This window comes from Colletotrichum costaricense (genome assembly GCF_030867565.1).
Source record: "Colletotrichum costaricense strain IMI 309622 chromosome Unknown Scaffold_24.1, whole genome shotgun sequence".
Taxonomy (NCBI): Eukaryota; Fungi; Ascomycota; class Sordariomycetes; order Glomerellales; family Glomerellaceae; genus Colletotrichum; species Colletotrichum costaricense.
In genome coordinates, this window is record NW_026848253.1 from 43,634 (window position 1) to 60,541 (window position 16,908).

A 16,908-nucleotide genomic window follows, 5' to 3' on the forward strand; every position below is an offset into this window, starting at 1 on the left:
TATTAAGTACTTAAAAAATATACTAATTAAGAATAATTAAGGGAGCGATATAAAATATATTTATACTAGATAGAAATAAAAAATTTAAAAAGATAGATTTACTTAGTAATAAGTTTTTTAATAAAATAAAAAAAGTATACGATATTTAGATAAGAAATAACTAAATATACTTAATAAGAATATATTAATAAGAATAATATTAAGGGAGAATAATAGAAAATATATAAAACTTTTTTTAAAAAAATAGTATCGAAATTACGAAAAGCGGTTTTTATAGTAAAAAAGTAGTTAAAATATAATATACCGATTTTAGAGAATAGAAGTTATTTAATTTGAATTTATAAGGAGCGTTAATTAGTTTTTTTATATAATAACTAGTTTTTTAATATTATATCTTTTTTTAAGTAAAAAAGGTCCGTATAGCCTTAATATATAACTAATAAAAACCCGCGCTTTAATTAGAACTAGTTAAAATCCTAAGAATTATATACGCTAGGGCGTTACGAAGCTTAATAATATATTTATCTTTTTTATAAACTCCTCCTAGCGCTCTACTACCTATTAGAGTTACGCTATTAGGAGTATTTTTAGTAAATATTATTCTTTAAGAAATGGATCGTCTTGCTCTAACCTTGCCCTAGTAATCTAATCTGTCTAAGGAAAATAACCTACGTGTTTAGGGTTCTTCGATCGTGGGTCTTTGTCCCTTTTTTAGCCGTGTATATTAAGTCGTAATTTATAGTACTATACTCTATAAAAAAACTTTGTCCACTTAGTAACTTCTCTTCTACTTTTCCCAACGATCAAGGCTGCTAGTAGACTAATAAGAGATCCAAAGATAAGAATAAGACCAAAGCAGGCTTGAGCCCAAGTATAATCACCCCCGCAAGCATTAATTATAGCTCCCATCGTGGGCGGTCCCGCTAGGGTAGCAAAACCACAAACTGCGTAAATATCTATATAAAGTACTCATTAGTAATTAACTTTATAGTTAGATACTAGCAGCCTTTTTATTAGATTTGCTCTCTTGAATTTATAGCTCCCCGTGTGCTTTCGGGACGACTTACTTCCAAGCCACGACCCCGTCTTCGTAACGTCGTCTGCTAGGCTGCTTGAGGCTGCCGGGAATACGCCTTGAGCGGCGCCATTCACGAATCCCAGGGCACAAGAGAACACGTACATACTGGCACGGCTTTGAACTCCAATCCAGCCGAAGCTCGCGAGACCAAGAACTAGTGAGGTAAAGCTGAATGTATTGATCGCCCCGATATATCTATCGGCAATGATCCCGGACATGGGCCTTGCAACGAATGCTAGAGCATTGGTGATTAAGAAAAAGTTGTTAGACTCCATTTCCGATAAGCCAATTCGGATTCTGGCAAAGGAGTTGATCTACATTGGGGGTTAGAGACTCCGGACATCTGTTATGGACTTCAGTCGGCAAGTGCAATTCCTTACATAGAAAAGCAGCGTAAAGACTGCAAACCAAATCAAGAAAGAAGCCGCAGTAAAGACCAAGAAATTGGGAGACTTGAACGCTTTCCAGTCAATCAGTGGTCTTTTCTCGAGTTGTAGTTTCTTGGGGCGAAGAAGCAAGTTTCCAACGATGCACATGGAAAGAGCAACAAAGGCAGATCCTCGAACCGCCCAAGGAAACCCAACTCGGGGAACCAGATTCTGAAGTATGACCGAAAAGACAATAGCCCCGACGCTCGAGCCACATGCGCTCAACGACATAGCCAACGTAAGATTTTGCTTGACACTTTTGGCAACGTTGGCGACGGCGGGCATAAACATAAATCCACCACCAAGACCTGTGCATATGCCCTGCGCCAACATAATCTGCCAATACTTAGTCGAGAGGCTTGTCGCGAACATGCCAAAGCATGAAGCTAAAGAACCCCCTAAAAATAGCTCTGTCGTATATCCTGCGTCGGCCAATGGGCCCGTGATAACGCCAGTGACAAAGTACAGGAAGAGTTGAGCCGAGCCAATCCATGCAATTTGGAAACTCGGTAGGTGAAAGATCTGTTGGTAGTACAGCTGATAAACAGCGAATGATGTACCGTAGCCCCAGGTCATCGCAAATGCGACAAATGCGGGGATTACTTGGAGCCAGGATGTCCAGTCGTAATGACCAGTATGTTCCAGTGATGATTCCTCTGCGGGAGGCTGGGTTTGAGGAGGTTCGTGCGGCCAGATATCTTGATCAGTGTTCCGGTTCGGTCGGCCATCGACCTGTCTTTGAAAAGTCAACATGATCAGGGTGACTGCGGTTGTCGAGGCTAGCCCAATTTCTAATGCGGGTGGTATGAGAATATGAGAATATGAGAATCAAAGGAAGGTGCAACTACACGCTGGTCTGCTAAAACCTCTTTTGAATCACCCCCTGGCCGCCCTTGCAGATCCTCTATTGCTTATAAAGCCACCTGTGTAGGTAAACGGTCACAGTAAGGCTCACTTGCCCCTCCCTTCCCCGCCCCTCCAACACGCCACTTCTCGATACAGCTTTGTATGTCACTGTATTATGGAAGTGGTCGCGAGGTCGGAACTAGCGACTGTGTCGTTTCTCAAACATTGAAAGCTTCGCAACGCTCTTGGCTATGACATAGACTAAAATGCTACTATTGCTAATGCTTGGTCTACACGGAAGCTCTATCTTAATTTGTGAATGTGATTGTGAACCTGTCCTGGCCTAGCTTCCTCTCACCTTCTCTTGGGCGAAGGAAAGCATCCCGGCACTAAGTGAGATCACTTCGATGCAAAGCCGACTAACAAGGCTGGGTAGCCTATCTTTTTCCTTCTGTCTCGAAGGTGCTCCCATAGAAAATTGGGCTTTCGAGCACGGAACGAATCGGGCAGTCGGTTTCAGCCATGAGCTCAGCAAGAGGCGAGGCGCTACCTCATCAAATCCAGCCGAATACTCAACAATCATTCGAAGTGTAGGCCATGGCGTCTTCTTCTGCTATCGTCTGTAGTTACAGCTGCCGGCCAATTCATCGTCATCATAGCAGATAACAAAGTAGACAATTCCCGCTGATTATCCAATAGGAAATGCCGCATAGCATATCCTCAATGGGCTTAGACCTTAATAGACTGAATCAGGTTTGGTCTCTAACCGGTACAGTCGGGATCCATAGTGTAAGCTCATAAGTCGACCAGGTGCTTTGCCGCCGGGTAAGTTCCCTTCGCCTTGGTGGGGCCTGCGGCATCGGCGGAACGTTGCCGGTCAAAGTCCTACTCACGGCTGGTCAGATTCACGGGAAGTTTCCGTACAGCGCTGGCTCATTGCCACTTACTCGCATGGACCAACAATAGTTCCCTTCTTTCCAGGCCAGGGAGAATTTTGAAAATGAGGGTAGGAGCAGGCAACATGTGTCCACACTAGTCTTCTTCTTACGAGGCAGTAACAGTTCTTACCTTTGTCTTGAAAGGACATTCTTTCTTGAGCTACTCATTCTTGTAATCCGCGAGATACACCACTATGCTAGATAACAGTAATCTACTATATTGTATCCTCTCTCAGGTATTGTAAGATCAATTGACTTGATTTGCATCGATTTTCAGTGTGATCACCTAAGCCATGATGAGAAAACGATTACACCGGAGGCTATAATACCAAGTCTTTTGTCTTGTGCAGCTGATTGCACAGGCCTGCTGGTAAATTTCGCATCGACTTGCAATCGCTCAGGTAGCAACGTGACTCCAGAGATATCGAGCGGCAGTTGGACAAGCCGGGGTCCTCATGCGTATGTTGATGAATATGACGAAAGAAAAAGCCATAGGTTTTCTTATCAAGATACACGTGAGTGGACGCTCCACTGGTATGAAGATGGTCTACCTAATATGTCTTCTACTTAAAGCAACGCATAAGCTAGGTCGCTCAGGGTGGGAAATTACGGCTTCAAATGTGCTTGGGCAGTTTGACAAACATTAAGTCAATTGAATTAATGTTCCCTAATTGCTACTTAAACTAACAGCATGTAATTGGACCCACGAGTTGGCTGGTGTTGTTCGCAACACTCGGCACGTCAATGCTGGGGTTTCCAGTGAAAAAATCACTCGGCCTGAGCTGGACGTGATGAGTCTCAACCGGCCTAATCAGATATTAGCCTCGCGCTGCAACTGAACATCTTTTGGGAGGGACACGAACATCACCGGCCAGTCCTCAACTCGAGGGTTGTGTGTTAGGCAAAAAACAGACCACACTACGATATCCTCGTTCTCAATATCATCACCGCGCGCCACCATTTCGTGAACGCCGCCAACTTCCGCGTCGCTCTGGAACGGATACTTGCCAGCCGCCCAGAGCTCCCCATCCCTATACTTGGTTACCCAGACATGATGCTGCGCGAATTTGGCCCGCTTCGCTTGTTTTGAGTCAGGGTCCGCAAGGAGGAGTTGAGTTGGCGGCGTGATAAGCTTGTATCCTACTGGCTTGCCACTCGTAGGATTCTTCTTCGACGGGTTGACAATTTTGAAAATGCGATTATTCATGGGCATAGCATCCGCCCATGAAGACTGCTTGATGACCTTGTTAACGACCTGGTAGAAATTACCGCTCGGGTTTGTTTTCTCGTTCATCATGACTTGCAGTGATTCCTCTTGAATAAGAGTGTTGCGGTGTCCATCGATAGCAGGATCAATGCGGACAGCAAAAATATGCTGATGGTTTTGGGCAAGAACGCCCGGATTGACAATGTTACCGTACTCGCTGGCCTTACCCGCGTCAATATTGACGCAGCTGACTATTCCAGTTGCGCGGACTTCGATGTCAATGCCGCCGGCGAGATTGAACTTGTAGGCGAAGATATACTCATAATTTGCCAGCGTGAGAATGAATTGAACGACAAGCTCACGATTCCGGGTGACTACAGCACGTCCAGTTCTCCAATTGGTGTGCTTCCAACCAATGCCATTATCTTGTTCGTGCAAGCATATGACGTTCGGTTGGCGCTCGACTTGCCCGTCGGGCTTTACAACAAACGCATCGAAATACTGTGTGCGGTGTTAGTCATGTCCCCAATGGCCTTTTGATGAAGTGATAGACCTTGATGACGCCCAGACAGTCGCAGCCCAGAGACAGATTATTAGCACACATACCAGCGCCGCCTTCTCCAAAATCAAAGGCCTGCTTTCTGTGGTAAGGGGACCGGGGATCAGCATACGGAACTGTCTACACATAAAATCGTCAGCTGATAGTACAATCAGAACAATGATATTGGTAGACCGACCATCTCGCTGATAGAAAGGCGGTGAAACAGGCTTCGGCCATCGTAGCGAACGTCGTGAATGACTGCCCCCTCTCTAGAAGTCCAGCCCACCCTAAACCGCCATTTCTGCCACTCAACAAGGGACTCATCCGTGACCTTGAAGGATGGCCCGCTGGGCTGAGTGACGTCCAAGCTCTTGAAATCTCTGCGGGTACCGTTGGGTATCAATTCTGGCGCATATTCCGCAGGAGTACAGTGATCGAGCACGTTCTTCTCAATTGGAGTAGCCGAGAGGCTGTCGCCTATCCCGCCGGTAGCAAGCTTGATGACACGTACAACCTTTTGCCTGTAGTAGTCGACAATGGGCAGCAAAGGAATTGGGAAGGCGTAGAAATTCGTGTCAGCATTGCCGCTTCGAGTGTCTTTGCCGTAGATGACACCTTGGAAATATCTACCAGGCTTATCATCTGTTTCTAGAGCCCCATAAGGCCAGGGCTCAACGATAGGCTCGATATAGACCGGCAGTTCCAGCTCAGCCAAGGCCTCCTTGTACATGGTCGATTCATGAATGATACGAATCGCGGTCTCGAATTCGGCTCTGACAGATTTGCAATGAATTAGTATCAACTAGGGCCACAATGAAACCATTTTGCAAAGTAATTTGACATACAAGGTTAGGCTGGCGTGAAACGTCTTACTGACGATTTCGCTCTGGATGACTTGGCGTGCCGCGATGTCGACGACCGCTTCTCGGTAGACAGGAATCTTGTCAGGGCCTACAGTGTCATAATGGCAGTACGCCAGTCTGAGCGGGTACAGTGTACTCTGGGTCAGTTTTCCACTGTTCTCAAGCTCGAGAAACGGCACGAGTTCCTGTTTCGAAGGTTCTCGCATACCAATTTCCCGGAATTCGATTACTGCGTTGCTGTGGGCAGACTTGATGAGGTCGCGCACGGCGCAAGCCTCATCCACAGTCAAATTGGCCAAAGGGTGCAGATGAAGCATTTCCAGGTATCGTGTTATTTTGTTGTATCGATGTTCAGAAGTATCTTGTTGAGGCAGTTCCTTTGTGTGCGACATGCTGCAGAGCTGTGCGCCTTATAGCATAGCTGCGTCAGAACTCATTTGAATCAAAAATAATAACACCAGCTCAACGCTCCTCGTCACCCGGTGTTCTGTCTCCGGCGACTAGTCAAATGCGGCAGGGGAACGCGTGCTGCCTTATTGGTCTCTGAGAAGATGAGGGGTCAGAGCTTATCTTCATCGGGGCCGTAGGTTATCTCTACGAAAGATGCGGAGATCATGTTCTAGATATACAACCTCTTCCGAATGAAGGTATGCTTTCCGTTCTGCTTCATTGGCTCGTGGTCAGGGGAACTTCTTCAAGGTGAGTCTTTCTTATTTTTCAAGCCTAAACAATCACAGAACGAAGATCCCGAGGTGCCCAATCCGCCCAGTTGCAGGCAGACTCCTACTGGCCGATTGACAATCTTTCTTACGGGCCAGTGGGAGAGAATTGCCGAACCCCCCTGAAACCATTATTTAAAGATCAAGAGGCATATAAACAACATTTTCGTCTTGTACGTAAAATGTACACAAAAAACAACGCTTCCAGAGATCACAGTAGTGTCCCAACTCGCCAGGTTCTAATCAACATTGAAATCCCACCCCGCCTTCGGCATCTTCTCACGTCATGGCTACCTTCTACTCATCCAAGACGGACAATAATGCCTTGGCATATGTGGATGGCAGAGTATTCACTATGAATGACCATCACCCATGGGCGGAGGCTTTTATCGTGTCTCCCTCGGGCGTTTTCGAAGCTGTTGGCACTACAGAGTACATCAAGACAATTGCAAGCAGGCGCGGCCTCATTATTTGCTCCTTGGGCGACCGTTTTGTTATGCCGGGCATTCACGATGGTCATACCCACTTGCTTTTCGCCGGCTACACTAGCCTTTACCATACAGAAATTGGTCGGACCGCGAATGCGAACACTATCGCCAATCTGCTCGAGAAGAGTCACTGCCTCTGCAAGTATACCAATGTAATGGGAGAATGGATCATTGGAAACTACTACGTCTCCAACCTTTTCCCAGACGGTCTTGCAGATAGGAGATACCTTGACGTTGCATATCCCGATAAACCGGTTCTTGTCCGTGAGATCAGCGGCCACAAAGTCCTGGTGAATTCTGCTGGACTTCGATACCTCGGGCTAGACCCAAACACCGCCGTCGAACCAGAAGGGGGTGTATACTCTCGCCGTCCCGATGGATCCATGACGGGGGAGTTGAAGGAAGTGGCAACAGGGGTTGCATGGCTAAACATGCCTGTCCCTCCACTGTCTGCCGTCAAGAAGGCCATGGTTCACAGTATCAAGACATGCCATATGTACGGAATCACATCTGTACAGGAAGCTTCTGCCAATACCCTTTACCTTCACGCGCTACGGGAGCTGGAAGACGACAACGAACTCAACCTCGACATCTGCACCCATATTGTGTGCAAGAACGAATTTTTTCCGAGCGAAAGCAACGCTAGCCTGGAGGCTCTTTTGGATGTTTCCGAAGCTTTCAAGAGCAAGCATGTTGACACGCGATATGTCAAGTTTTGGCTAGATGGGTCTCCTCTTGAGCCTGGCTCTACCCACTCCTGCCTAGGGCTGGACGGCGAACCTGACAGACGCATGCTTCTCCTTGACGATGAGACTTTGTTGGCTGCAGTCAAGAAGTACGATGGTAGAGGGATGACCGTGAAGATGCATGCAGCCGGTGAAGGCAGCATAAGGCAAGCGTTGAATGTGTACGAGGCTGTTAGGAAAGAAAATCCCAACGGGCCTCGACACGAAGTTGCTCATTCCAATGCAATACATCCTGGTATGTACCACACTTCCCTCTTCCATCCATCGAAGTAGAACTTGGTTCTGTTATGTGCTGGCGCTGATTAGAGTTGTCAGATGACTTCGCCCGATTGGCGTCTCTTCGAGTGACTGCAGAGATGTCTCCTTCTGTGTTTGATCAGGTAGACGAGTTGGCAGCAGATGTACTCCGTTTCGAGTTCAACCAGGTCCACAAGGCAGGAGGGTTGTGTACGTTTGGGACTGATTGGCCGGTAACGGAGAATCCAAATCTCCTCCAGCCTTTAGCAGCACTTCTTGACAAGGTCACTGTCGACCCTGTGCCGCTGGCAAAACAGTTGAAAACACAAAAGGAGTTTGCTGCGAGGGTTATCTGCCGAGCTATCACACTGGGTGCTGCAGAGAACCTAGATAAAGGAACGGAGACGGGAAGCATTGAGACCGGGAAGAAAGCCAACTTCATAATGGTCAATCAAGACCTGAGCAAGGGAGAATTCTCGGGGGCCATTGTGCAAAAGACATGGTTCGAGGGACGTTTGGTATGGGACATTGACGGTGAATTCAAGGTGTCAATTTGAACGTCAAAGCCATATATTTACAGGTCTCGAAGGCCGCTGTCGCAATCTCGACTAGTAAGAGACTCGGCATGACTGAGCAGTTGCTCGATTGTGAAAGCAAGATTATTACTTCTACAAACTGAGGCTGACTTCTTTCGACGGAGGTACCTTACCCGGTGGACATGGCTATCCTTTTGTTACGAACTTTAGTATTCTGGTGACTCTGTAATCGTTGCTCTGGCACCGGGTAAGTCACGACAGATAGGCTGCAGTAAAAGTCTCAGGGGTCAATAGGAGGGGAAACAACCTGCGCTCACAGCCGTCTTATCCCCGGCTAGAAGAAGTGTACATTGGCTAAGTGGTGAATTAAGATGACCAACCATTGGGCCGAGGAGGTAGACGGCACGTGGGGGGCCAGGGTGGAGAGAAAGAGGGGAAAGATGAGGGGAAGCGGAAACTTATGCTACGTCAAAACCGACATCTGCCTCATGTCATATCAAGATTCAGATGGGAGCAGGTCCAGATAGGTCCATTGATCAAGCAACTTTTGTTCGACATCAGTCGTTACCGTACAGCTCGTCTTTATGCCATGCGTGTATCCAACATTAGGCTACCTTCTCGACCCGGGAAAAGCCGTTTAGGTCAGTGCGACTAGCATGCATCAGCAGAGTTCCAAATCGTCGTAGCTCACAATCTTGAGGCAGCATGTTCGACATGTAAGCAGAGACATGTGCGATGTGATCTCGCACGGCCTGCGTGTCTTCGTTGTCGGCGTAGCGGTCTGACCTGCCCGGGATATAAGCCCCCAGAATTGAAATGGGAGCGCAATATTGATTTGGTGGCTGCCGAAGCAAAATATCTAAAAGCATCACCGCTGAAAGAAGACGATGAAAAGCCTCAGAAGTGGCATAAGTACTACCGGGGCAGGCTGATCACCACCCCCTGCGTAGCCTTGTCGGACCAAGATGCACGCCGAAATATCGTCACGCCGCCAATCTTCAATCAAGACGGATGTTTACATTACCCATACCAAATCAATGAACTGGATAATTTGTTCGGAGTTCAAGATGCCCTAGCTGGATACTATCATTCGGATGTCGCTTCAATATTCACCATCTTTGACGGGCCCGGAAGCCCATTCGGCGATCGATTTCTACACTACAAAGATTCCGACGGCATCATAGCTAACACTGTTGCCTCAGTCGCCGCAATTCATCTTGCTGATAGCCGTGGGGACATCGCGATGCTGCAGTATGGACTTCGCGCCCGGGCCAAAGCGGCGCATCTCCTTACTAGCACACTGAGTTCCGGAGTTTGGGGAAAAGACGCATTCATATCGAGCGTCCTTTTAACTCTGACAGAGGTGAGGCTTCAGTAGCGTTCAGCACAAGACTACTTCACTTCAAGCGCTGACGGTTATTGATCGATTGAAGAGCTATTATGAGCATGACAATTGGGGACAGACCTATTTTCAAAGCGCTAGACTACTCGCATCACGACACTTTGATGCCTTTCGGTCCGAAGTTCCCCGATGCTTTAAAGATGTAATTTCTTGGGTGAATATGCTGGCCAATCTGGTCACAGACCCAGATCCTGAAGCTCAAGACTCCACATCCCTCTGCCTCGAGGTCAATGCTGTCCCAGATATATCTCATGCGAATCCACTTCTGGGAACTTGGGCATCTATCGTGCCGAGCATTACTAGCCTAGGCAAAGCTCTTAGAAGACTGAAGGTAGAAGGTTACAACCCCGCCGTTGCGACAGAGATCACAGCTATAGAAACATTTCTGCTAGAATGGCAGAGTGGTTCGAGTTCTGAAGTCGATGTGGCTATTATTCAGGGCAACGACAAAGCTCTCAACTCATCAGAGGAAGCTCTCGATCCTTCAGCGCAGGAGTACCCACAAGACCAGCATTATTCTGCAATGGCAGAGGCCTACAGGCTGGCAGGGTTACTGGAAGTTTATAGAAGTTTCCCTACTGTGCTCCGACGACGTTTGACTGTCGTCACCGAAGAGTCAAGGCCCGACCTATTCATCAACAGTCTAAGAGACACCATTGTATATCTTCTTAGGACGATTCCATATAACAGTCGGCTGTTTAATGTAGGGTCGTTTCCTTTGTTGACAGCAGGCCAGCTATGCTGCACAGCTGTAGATCGTGAGTGGATTAAGTCCCTCTTCAATAATCTTAGATGCCGAACTGGTATTGCTGTCGTTACGAATCTTCTAAAGATACTCGAAGAAGTCTGGGAACGTCGTGACAGAGGCGAGTTGATCTCATGGATGGACATATTTGCCGAAAAAGGAATATCAACTTTAATCAATTAACAGTCACACTGTTAAAGTTTCGAGCTTTGATTTCAAAGCTCGCTGCTTAGCTTTTGGTTCTTGGCATTAACTGAACTGTTTTGGTTGATACTAGTATTATGTTACACGTTCTCGACTGTAATAGCTAAGATGCTTAAAAGATCGGATCTTCGGGTGATGCTGTTATTGAAGTTCGAACTAAGGCGGTAGGAGTCACTGCCTTGATGCTTTCATGATACACCAAAATAAGGAACAGTGAAGTGGGAAAAGATAGGAAAAAGAAGGAAAATTGGGGGGGAAAGGGACTGTTCAAAACAGATACTGACAATAACAGAATTTCGGCATGCTAGACTTATGTATACCTATTTTAGAAGAATCCTTGAAGAGAGCCCAAATCCAAGTTGAGGTAATCATCAACAATCTGAAAGTCGTGCTCCGTGTACCTTATTTGCAATTCCTGCCACAAAACATTGTCGACATCGTCCAAGTGTGGTTGACAGCTTGCGTCGGAAGTAGAATCTAGTCCCAAGTTTGGGAGTTCCGAGTGGACATCCCCTTGGTAGTTCGGAGACTCGATTACCAGAACGTGATCCATGTAGTCGTGTACGGTGTTTTGCACCTGCGTAGAGACTTGCTGGTGGTATTGATTGACAGCTTCCTGGAAGCTATTGAGAATATCAAGATAAGTCTGGGCTTGGATGAATCTTTCGCCCATGACCTGAAGAACCCCTTTGCAAAAGCTAAAGGCTTCAACTATGTCTTGGCGAGGCTCGCCCGCGAACATGGAAAACCCAAGTACTAGGCCCGAGCCATACGCCCAAGCCCTTCCTCTAAGATCAGCCACTATGAACCGAGAAGGTAGGAATGGTTGGCCGAAAACCTACTGAATGAGACATAAGTTGCCAAAATCAAACCTTCTGATCTTGAGCGTATGGAATGTTTCAGCTATATAACAAGCGGAGCTGACGCAAACTTGGGCAAGCTTTGAAACCTTGTTGTTCTTGATGCGGAAATCCGACGCGGCATCAGGATCATCGATAAGATGGTCTGGAGCCCTCCCTCGCAAGCGCGACATGAGATATGCGACTAGGTATGGACGAGTTACTAACAAGACCGCGAAGTAGTAAAGGCATGATACGTGAATATGGCCAATTAGCTGCTGCCGCTGCGACGGCTGGTTAGAAACGTCTTCACCAAAGCTGAAAGTCCGTAATGAATCTGGCTGGCTCCTGATCCATTGCCGAAGCTGATCTAACAGTGACTCTGCTGTAGGTACGTGGAGGATACCACCATTCCGCAGGACTGTGACAATAGTCTCGATATGGTTGCAACCCTGAAAAACCGCAGAGGTTGCGACCTTTCCAGACCAGGCCATGTCATTAGTCATAGCTTCTGAAAGGCCGTTATCCACGAGCGACGTCGGCAAGCTCAACCCTTGTCCAAGGACAAAGCTTGCAAGGATATCAAAGATTCGTAAGCTCCCCCAGAGCCGAGACCTATTCTGTCAGTTCGCGTTCATATCAATACAGGTGTTCTCACAAGCTGACCTTGAGCCGTCCGGTCCAACTTGCTGTGATGCGCCCATCTGCAAACCGACTATACCTGCAGCCTTTGCGGCAATTGCGAGATCCATGGCTGCCGTGCTTCGCTGACAAGTGCCTAAGGAGTAGAAAGCCATGAGAAGAAATAACCTGATCGTGCTTAGCGAGGTTGTCTTCAACATTCCAGTGCTACAGTGATGTTAGCAGCTATTATTAACTTCCTCGCTCAAACACGAAGGGTGAAAAATGACTCCCAATGTCTTTCTTACAATGCAGCTTCGCGCCCACGTGAATACAGGGAAGATGCTAGAGACGTATCTAACTCTGTCAGGGGTAGGTATTGGGCGCCTATAGCAAGAGCCACATTGAGTGCTGCTAGATCCTGGCAACAATCTACTGAGCCAGTTTCGATTGACAGCTCGTCTCTTTGCCGCTCAATCAAGCTGTCAATCTCCTCGGCTGAGAACACATCTAGCAAACCACTAGTCTTTGACAGAGCAGTTAGCTATGATCAAACAGTAGTCATTTGAGACTGTTTCTGACCGCTTCAAAATATGAGTCTAGTAGGGAATACATCTTCTGCGATGAGAGATTTCCCGCAGCATCGAAGTTCGGTTCCGGTTCCTCCTGTGAGGAGAAATCGTGGCCGTCGTTGTTTGTGAAGCGGGCGTGTCCTACGAAGGGACGTAACGTAGTGCGCAAGAAACGTAGGAAGGAAGGCGATCCATGACTGACACGAACTATTGACGAGATCATTTAGTTCTGATCACATGCATTTTCTTCATCTCATGTGGCCTCCTAGCTTACCTTTGTCTGTTGATAGACCTGCCATTGTGGTCGTCACAGGAGACCTGCTGGCTTCGGCGTCTGAGGTTGGGGAAAGCATCCGTGTGGGGGTAGGCTGGGGCTCCAAATGTAAGGAGCTTTGAGACTCAGGCTGTGTCACCGTTTCCACAGGAAGATTGTCTGTCTGGGGCGAAGGTATCAAGGGCTCGTGAGACTCCTTCCGCTGTCGTCGGCTGCTGCCTTTTATCAGTCGGCGGCGGTCGACTTTGGGATATTCGCATTGAGTAGCCCTCCCACGATTCACGCAACTAATGCATGGGAAGGCAGAGTCGCATCGAATCTTGGACGCTCTGCAAAGCAGACATGCCTGGCCGATGCGCTGGCGATCTTCTGGTCTGACCTTGGGGCGAGGCATTGCAGGTGTTGTTTGTAGCTGGTATCGGGGCGATTGTTACTGCTGAGTTCTGAAAACCCCGTCGTCAGCCTTATCCTAACGCACCTATCGTCATCGGTTGTAGTGCATGCGTCGAGGATCTTAAAAAGGGTTTGACGCCGTTTATTGACGGTGCTATTCTTCTACGTACGTCGATGTTGAGATGGAAGGAGACCTTGGGGAATGGGCCGGAGCGGAAAGATAAGCAACAAGCGAAAGTATTATGATTGGTCATCTCACTGCCATCAATCTTTGCCGTCCTCCACTTCCCCCCTCTACCCTGTCTCCGCCACTCTGTGTGGGTGCCGCTTCCCCTCTCTCAACAGGGAATTGTATTGGTCGACACCGGACTACACGCCCTGAACTTGGCTAGTAGACAAGAGGCGATTTTATGATACAGGAAGTGACAAATCATCATCATAGCCGCTAGCAGTATGACGAACGTGGAATAATTGTAGTAGTATTCTTCCGAACAATTTATGAGGCTGTCGTAATCGATCTGTAGTTATTACATATAAGGCAATCCCGGTCGATAGATGTCGTGAAATGAGCGATGACTTTACATAGCGAGTCCTATCCAGAGGATGTATCTAGTTCTATCACACAGGTCATGCTATGCAATGGAAAAAAAGAGGGAAGGGGGGGGGGGGGGGGTTCCGGTTCAAGTGCATATTTGAAACTGGCAAAGTAGATAACAGTTCCCAAAAACCTTACCCTCGCTTCTTCATGTGCATCTATTGTTGTTGGTACATTGCTAATTACCCTCCTGTGTTGGAAGAGGTATGAATCAAAGCAGCGTGCTCGAAAATGCGCACTCGAAGACTTGTCTAAGTTTTGATAATCACGATGATAGGTTGTTGTTGTTCTATATTTCTCACTTTCTCTACACCTCTTGAGATTATCGTTGATGGTCTCCCCGTCACACTTCTTGGGTTTGAGACGTTATATCATAGCTTTAAAGTTGTCACCAGTTGGGAAATTTCGACCTGGCTGCATCAGTATTGCTTGTGTGCTTACAGGAAAAAGGGCTGGGATGTTCTCTAGGCATGTCGGAAGACTCACAAAAGACGAATCCAGCTCGGAGAGAGAGCAAACTCCTAGTAATGCCATCGTCGTCTCCATCTCATGCTTCAAGATGCGGATTGCCTTTCCAACACCAGCTTTCCCGTAAACCATCGAAAATAAAAAGCCCCGGCCTAGACCTACACCTTTAGCGCCTAGGCAGAATGCCTTGACAATATCTGCGCCGCGTGTGACTCCACCGTCTATTATAACTTCGCGGCTTCTGAGCAATGTTGGACAGTATTTACGAATGTCAATCAGTGTTTCGAGGGATGATGGAGCGCTGTCGAGCTGCCTTCCTCCGTGATTAGATAGCCACGGATGCACATTGTCGAATTCGAGGCATCGGGCAGCATCTTGCCAACGTTGAATTCCCTTGATGGCCAGTGGTAGATTCGTTATGCTTCGAATCCATGTGACTGCCGATATCCAGTCGAATTCGATGTAGACTGGCCTTGCTTTGCGGTCAGCATTCCCTCTTGAAAACGAAGTCAGTTTAAGACAACCTACGGTCTCTTGATTGTAGTTCCGTAGTAAAACTCAGAGCCCCTCTCTCCTCCTCCTCCTTCTTCTTCTTCCATACTAGCGCTGGTGTTATGTTTTGCAGCCACGTCATCGAGGCTATTGCGCACATCTCTCTCTCTGAGGCCTGGCCAAACTGCATCGACCGTGAGTGCAAAGCCTGTATACCCTAGCTCGAGGGCATGTCGAAGTTCTCTCTCTGACTTCTTCAGATCTGACTTGGCATAAATTTGCCAATACAGAGTTTGACGTCCGCTCCGAGCAGCCGCCATTTGGTCCATGGTGCAGCCGGCGTTATTACACACCCACTGAAGAATTCCATGCCTAGCTGCAGCGCGAGTAAGCAGAACCTCTCCCTCACTATTTGCGAGCTTGCCACCACCGGCCGGAGCGATAAAAAACGGAGCTGAGAACTGATTGCCGAATATAATGCATGAAGTGTCGACATGCAATATCGGGCGAAGGACACGAGGGCGAAAACGTACAATACGCCAGCTTTTTCGATTCCATGTTGATGCAATTTCATCCTCTGCGCCTGCGGCAAAAACTTGGTCGATAATGGTAAGAAAGTGAGGCTACAACATCTTGATTTCAGAAGATCTTCAACTTACAAGCATAGGATTGCTTCGAAAGTATGGTTTCGGCGGCCTTCTCGAAATCTGCAATGTTGATAATTGCGGAAAGTGATGGACGCTTCGTGGACAGGTTTTCATCGCTGCACACAACACCGGAATTCCCTCGCGAGCTTTCTTCGTTCTCCGTAACTGGACCAAGGTTCTGCCTGCAATGGTTTGGTAAGCGTGGTATAAATGCATGGCACCGAGCATCTTACTCTGCGCTGAGGCAATCCTTCAGGGTACCTGGAGGATGCAGTGGGACAAAGGCATCAGTTGCGTCGCGGCCCGCGTACGAAAGCAAGACTGCCTCACCGCCAGGATGAGAGCCAACAAATTGAGTCACATCGTAAGCTATCTTGTTGATGACTATCCAGCAGCTGTTGCGGGAAGCATGTTTTCGAACCTCGGACATACTAGGAAGGAACACATCAATCAATCATGGGTTCCGATGCTAAGGTTACTAAAAGCAGTGATAAAGGTGGTTCTTACCTAACCGCCATGTTGGCGAAATAGCCAAGAAGAGGAACAGCAAGACGGGCAGCGATTTGTGACCACCAGGCCGCTGAAAAAAATCAAGAAAGAGACCTTTAGGATCAACGTACTCTCCGACTGAGGATTCTTCTGGGGTTCGACAGATCACACATTTCCCGATAGTTGAAATCAAATATTCCCTCGAACGAGCTTTGTCTGCCAGTGAGCACAAAGCGGTTAAGCCGAATTACTTAGTGCCTGTCTAGTCAATGTGAGAGGCTTCATAACACTGACCCATGCTGCTACTGCAAGGCTTATCTACAGGGGCATTAGCCGAGCCCTGCATTCGGCTAAGGGAATCAGTGGACCAGATCTCTCATGCTCCACGTCGATGGAGACAGATCCCACCCATACTCGAAAATGGAAGGGAAAGAATAGAGAAAATGTACGTCTGATGATGTATTTCTGGACGCGAACGCCGTGATAAACAGGCCCAGAACTAAGCGTCCTACAGGTTCCACAGCTCGAAAGCATTCTTAA

General features: G+C 47.5%; 5 protein-coding genes across 5 annotated transcripts; 1 reads left to right on the forward strand and 4 right to left on the reverse strand.

Annotated features, from left to right (window-relative positions):
- Nucleotides 1-744: 744 nt before the first annotated feature.
- On the reverse strand, nt 745-2,082 carry CCOS01_15415 (major facilitator superfamily transporter; the record flags this gene model as incomplete). The annotated part of the gene is made up of 3 exons (XM_060463554.1): nt 745-956; nt 1,068-1,392; nt 1,459-2,082. 3 exons carry the CDS (start codon nt 2,080-2,082, stop codon nt 745-747), a joined length of 1,161 nt encoding a protein of 386 aa, XP_060305698.1.
- A 1,891-nt stretch (nt 2,083-3,973) lies between these two features.
- On the reverse strand, nt 3,974-6,293 carry CCOS01_15416 (copper amine oxidase; the record flags this gene model as incomplete). The annotated part of the gene is made up of 4 exons (XM_060463555.1): nt 3,974-4,097; nt 4,154-4,998; nt 5,235-5,811; nt 5,884-6,293. The coding sequence occupies 4 exons, from the start codon at nt 6,291-6,293 to the stop codon at nt 3,974-3,976; spliced, it is 1,956 nt and encodes a 651-aa protein (XP_060305699.1).
- A 613-nt stretch (nt 6,294-6,906) lies between these two features.
- CCOS01_15417 (uncharacterized protein) lies at nt 6,907-8,648 on the forward strand (the record flags this gene model as incomplete). Its single annotated transcript, XM_060463556.1, has 2 exons — nt 6,907-8,089; nt 8,170-8,648. The coding sequence occupies 2 exons, from the start codon at nt 6,907-6,909 to the stop codon at nt 8,646-8,648; spliced, it is 1,662 nt and encodes a 553-aa protein (XP_060305700.1).
- A 5,990-nt stretch (nt 8,649-14,638) lies between these two features.
- On the reverse strand, nt 14,639-15,825 carry CCOS01_15418 (FMN-dependent dehydrogenase; the record flags this gene model as incomplete). The annotated part of the gene is made up of 2 exons (XM_060463557.1): nt 14,639-15,234; nt 15,315-15,825. Coding segments are annotated over 2 exons (1,107 nt in total), but the record flags the coding sequence as incomplete, so codon positions are not given.
- A 283-nt stretch (nt 15,826-16,108) lies between these two features.
- Nucleotides 16,109-16,309, reverse strand: CCOS01_15419 (cytochrome b2; the record flags this gene model as incomplete). Its single annotated transcript, XM_060463558.1, has 1 exon — nt 16,109-16,309. One exon carries the CDS (start codon nt 16,307-16,309, stop codon nt 16,109-16,111), a length of 201 nt encoding a protein of 66 aa, XP_060305702.1.
- Between the last annotated feature and the right edge of the window lie 599 nt (nt 16,310-16,908).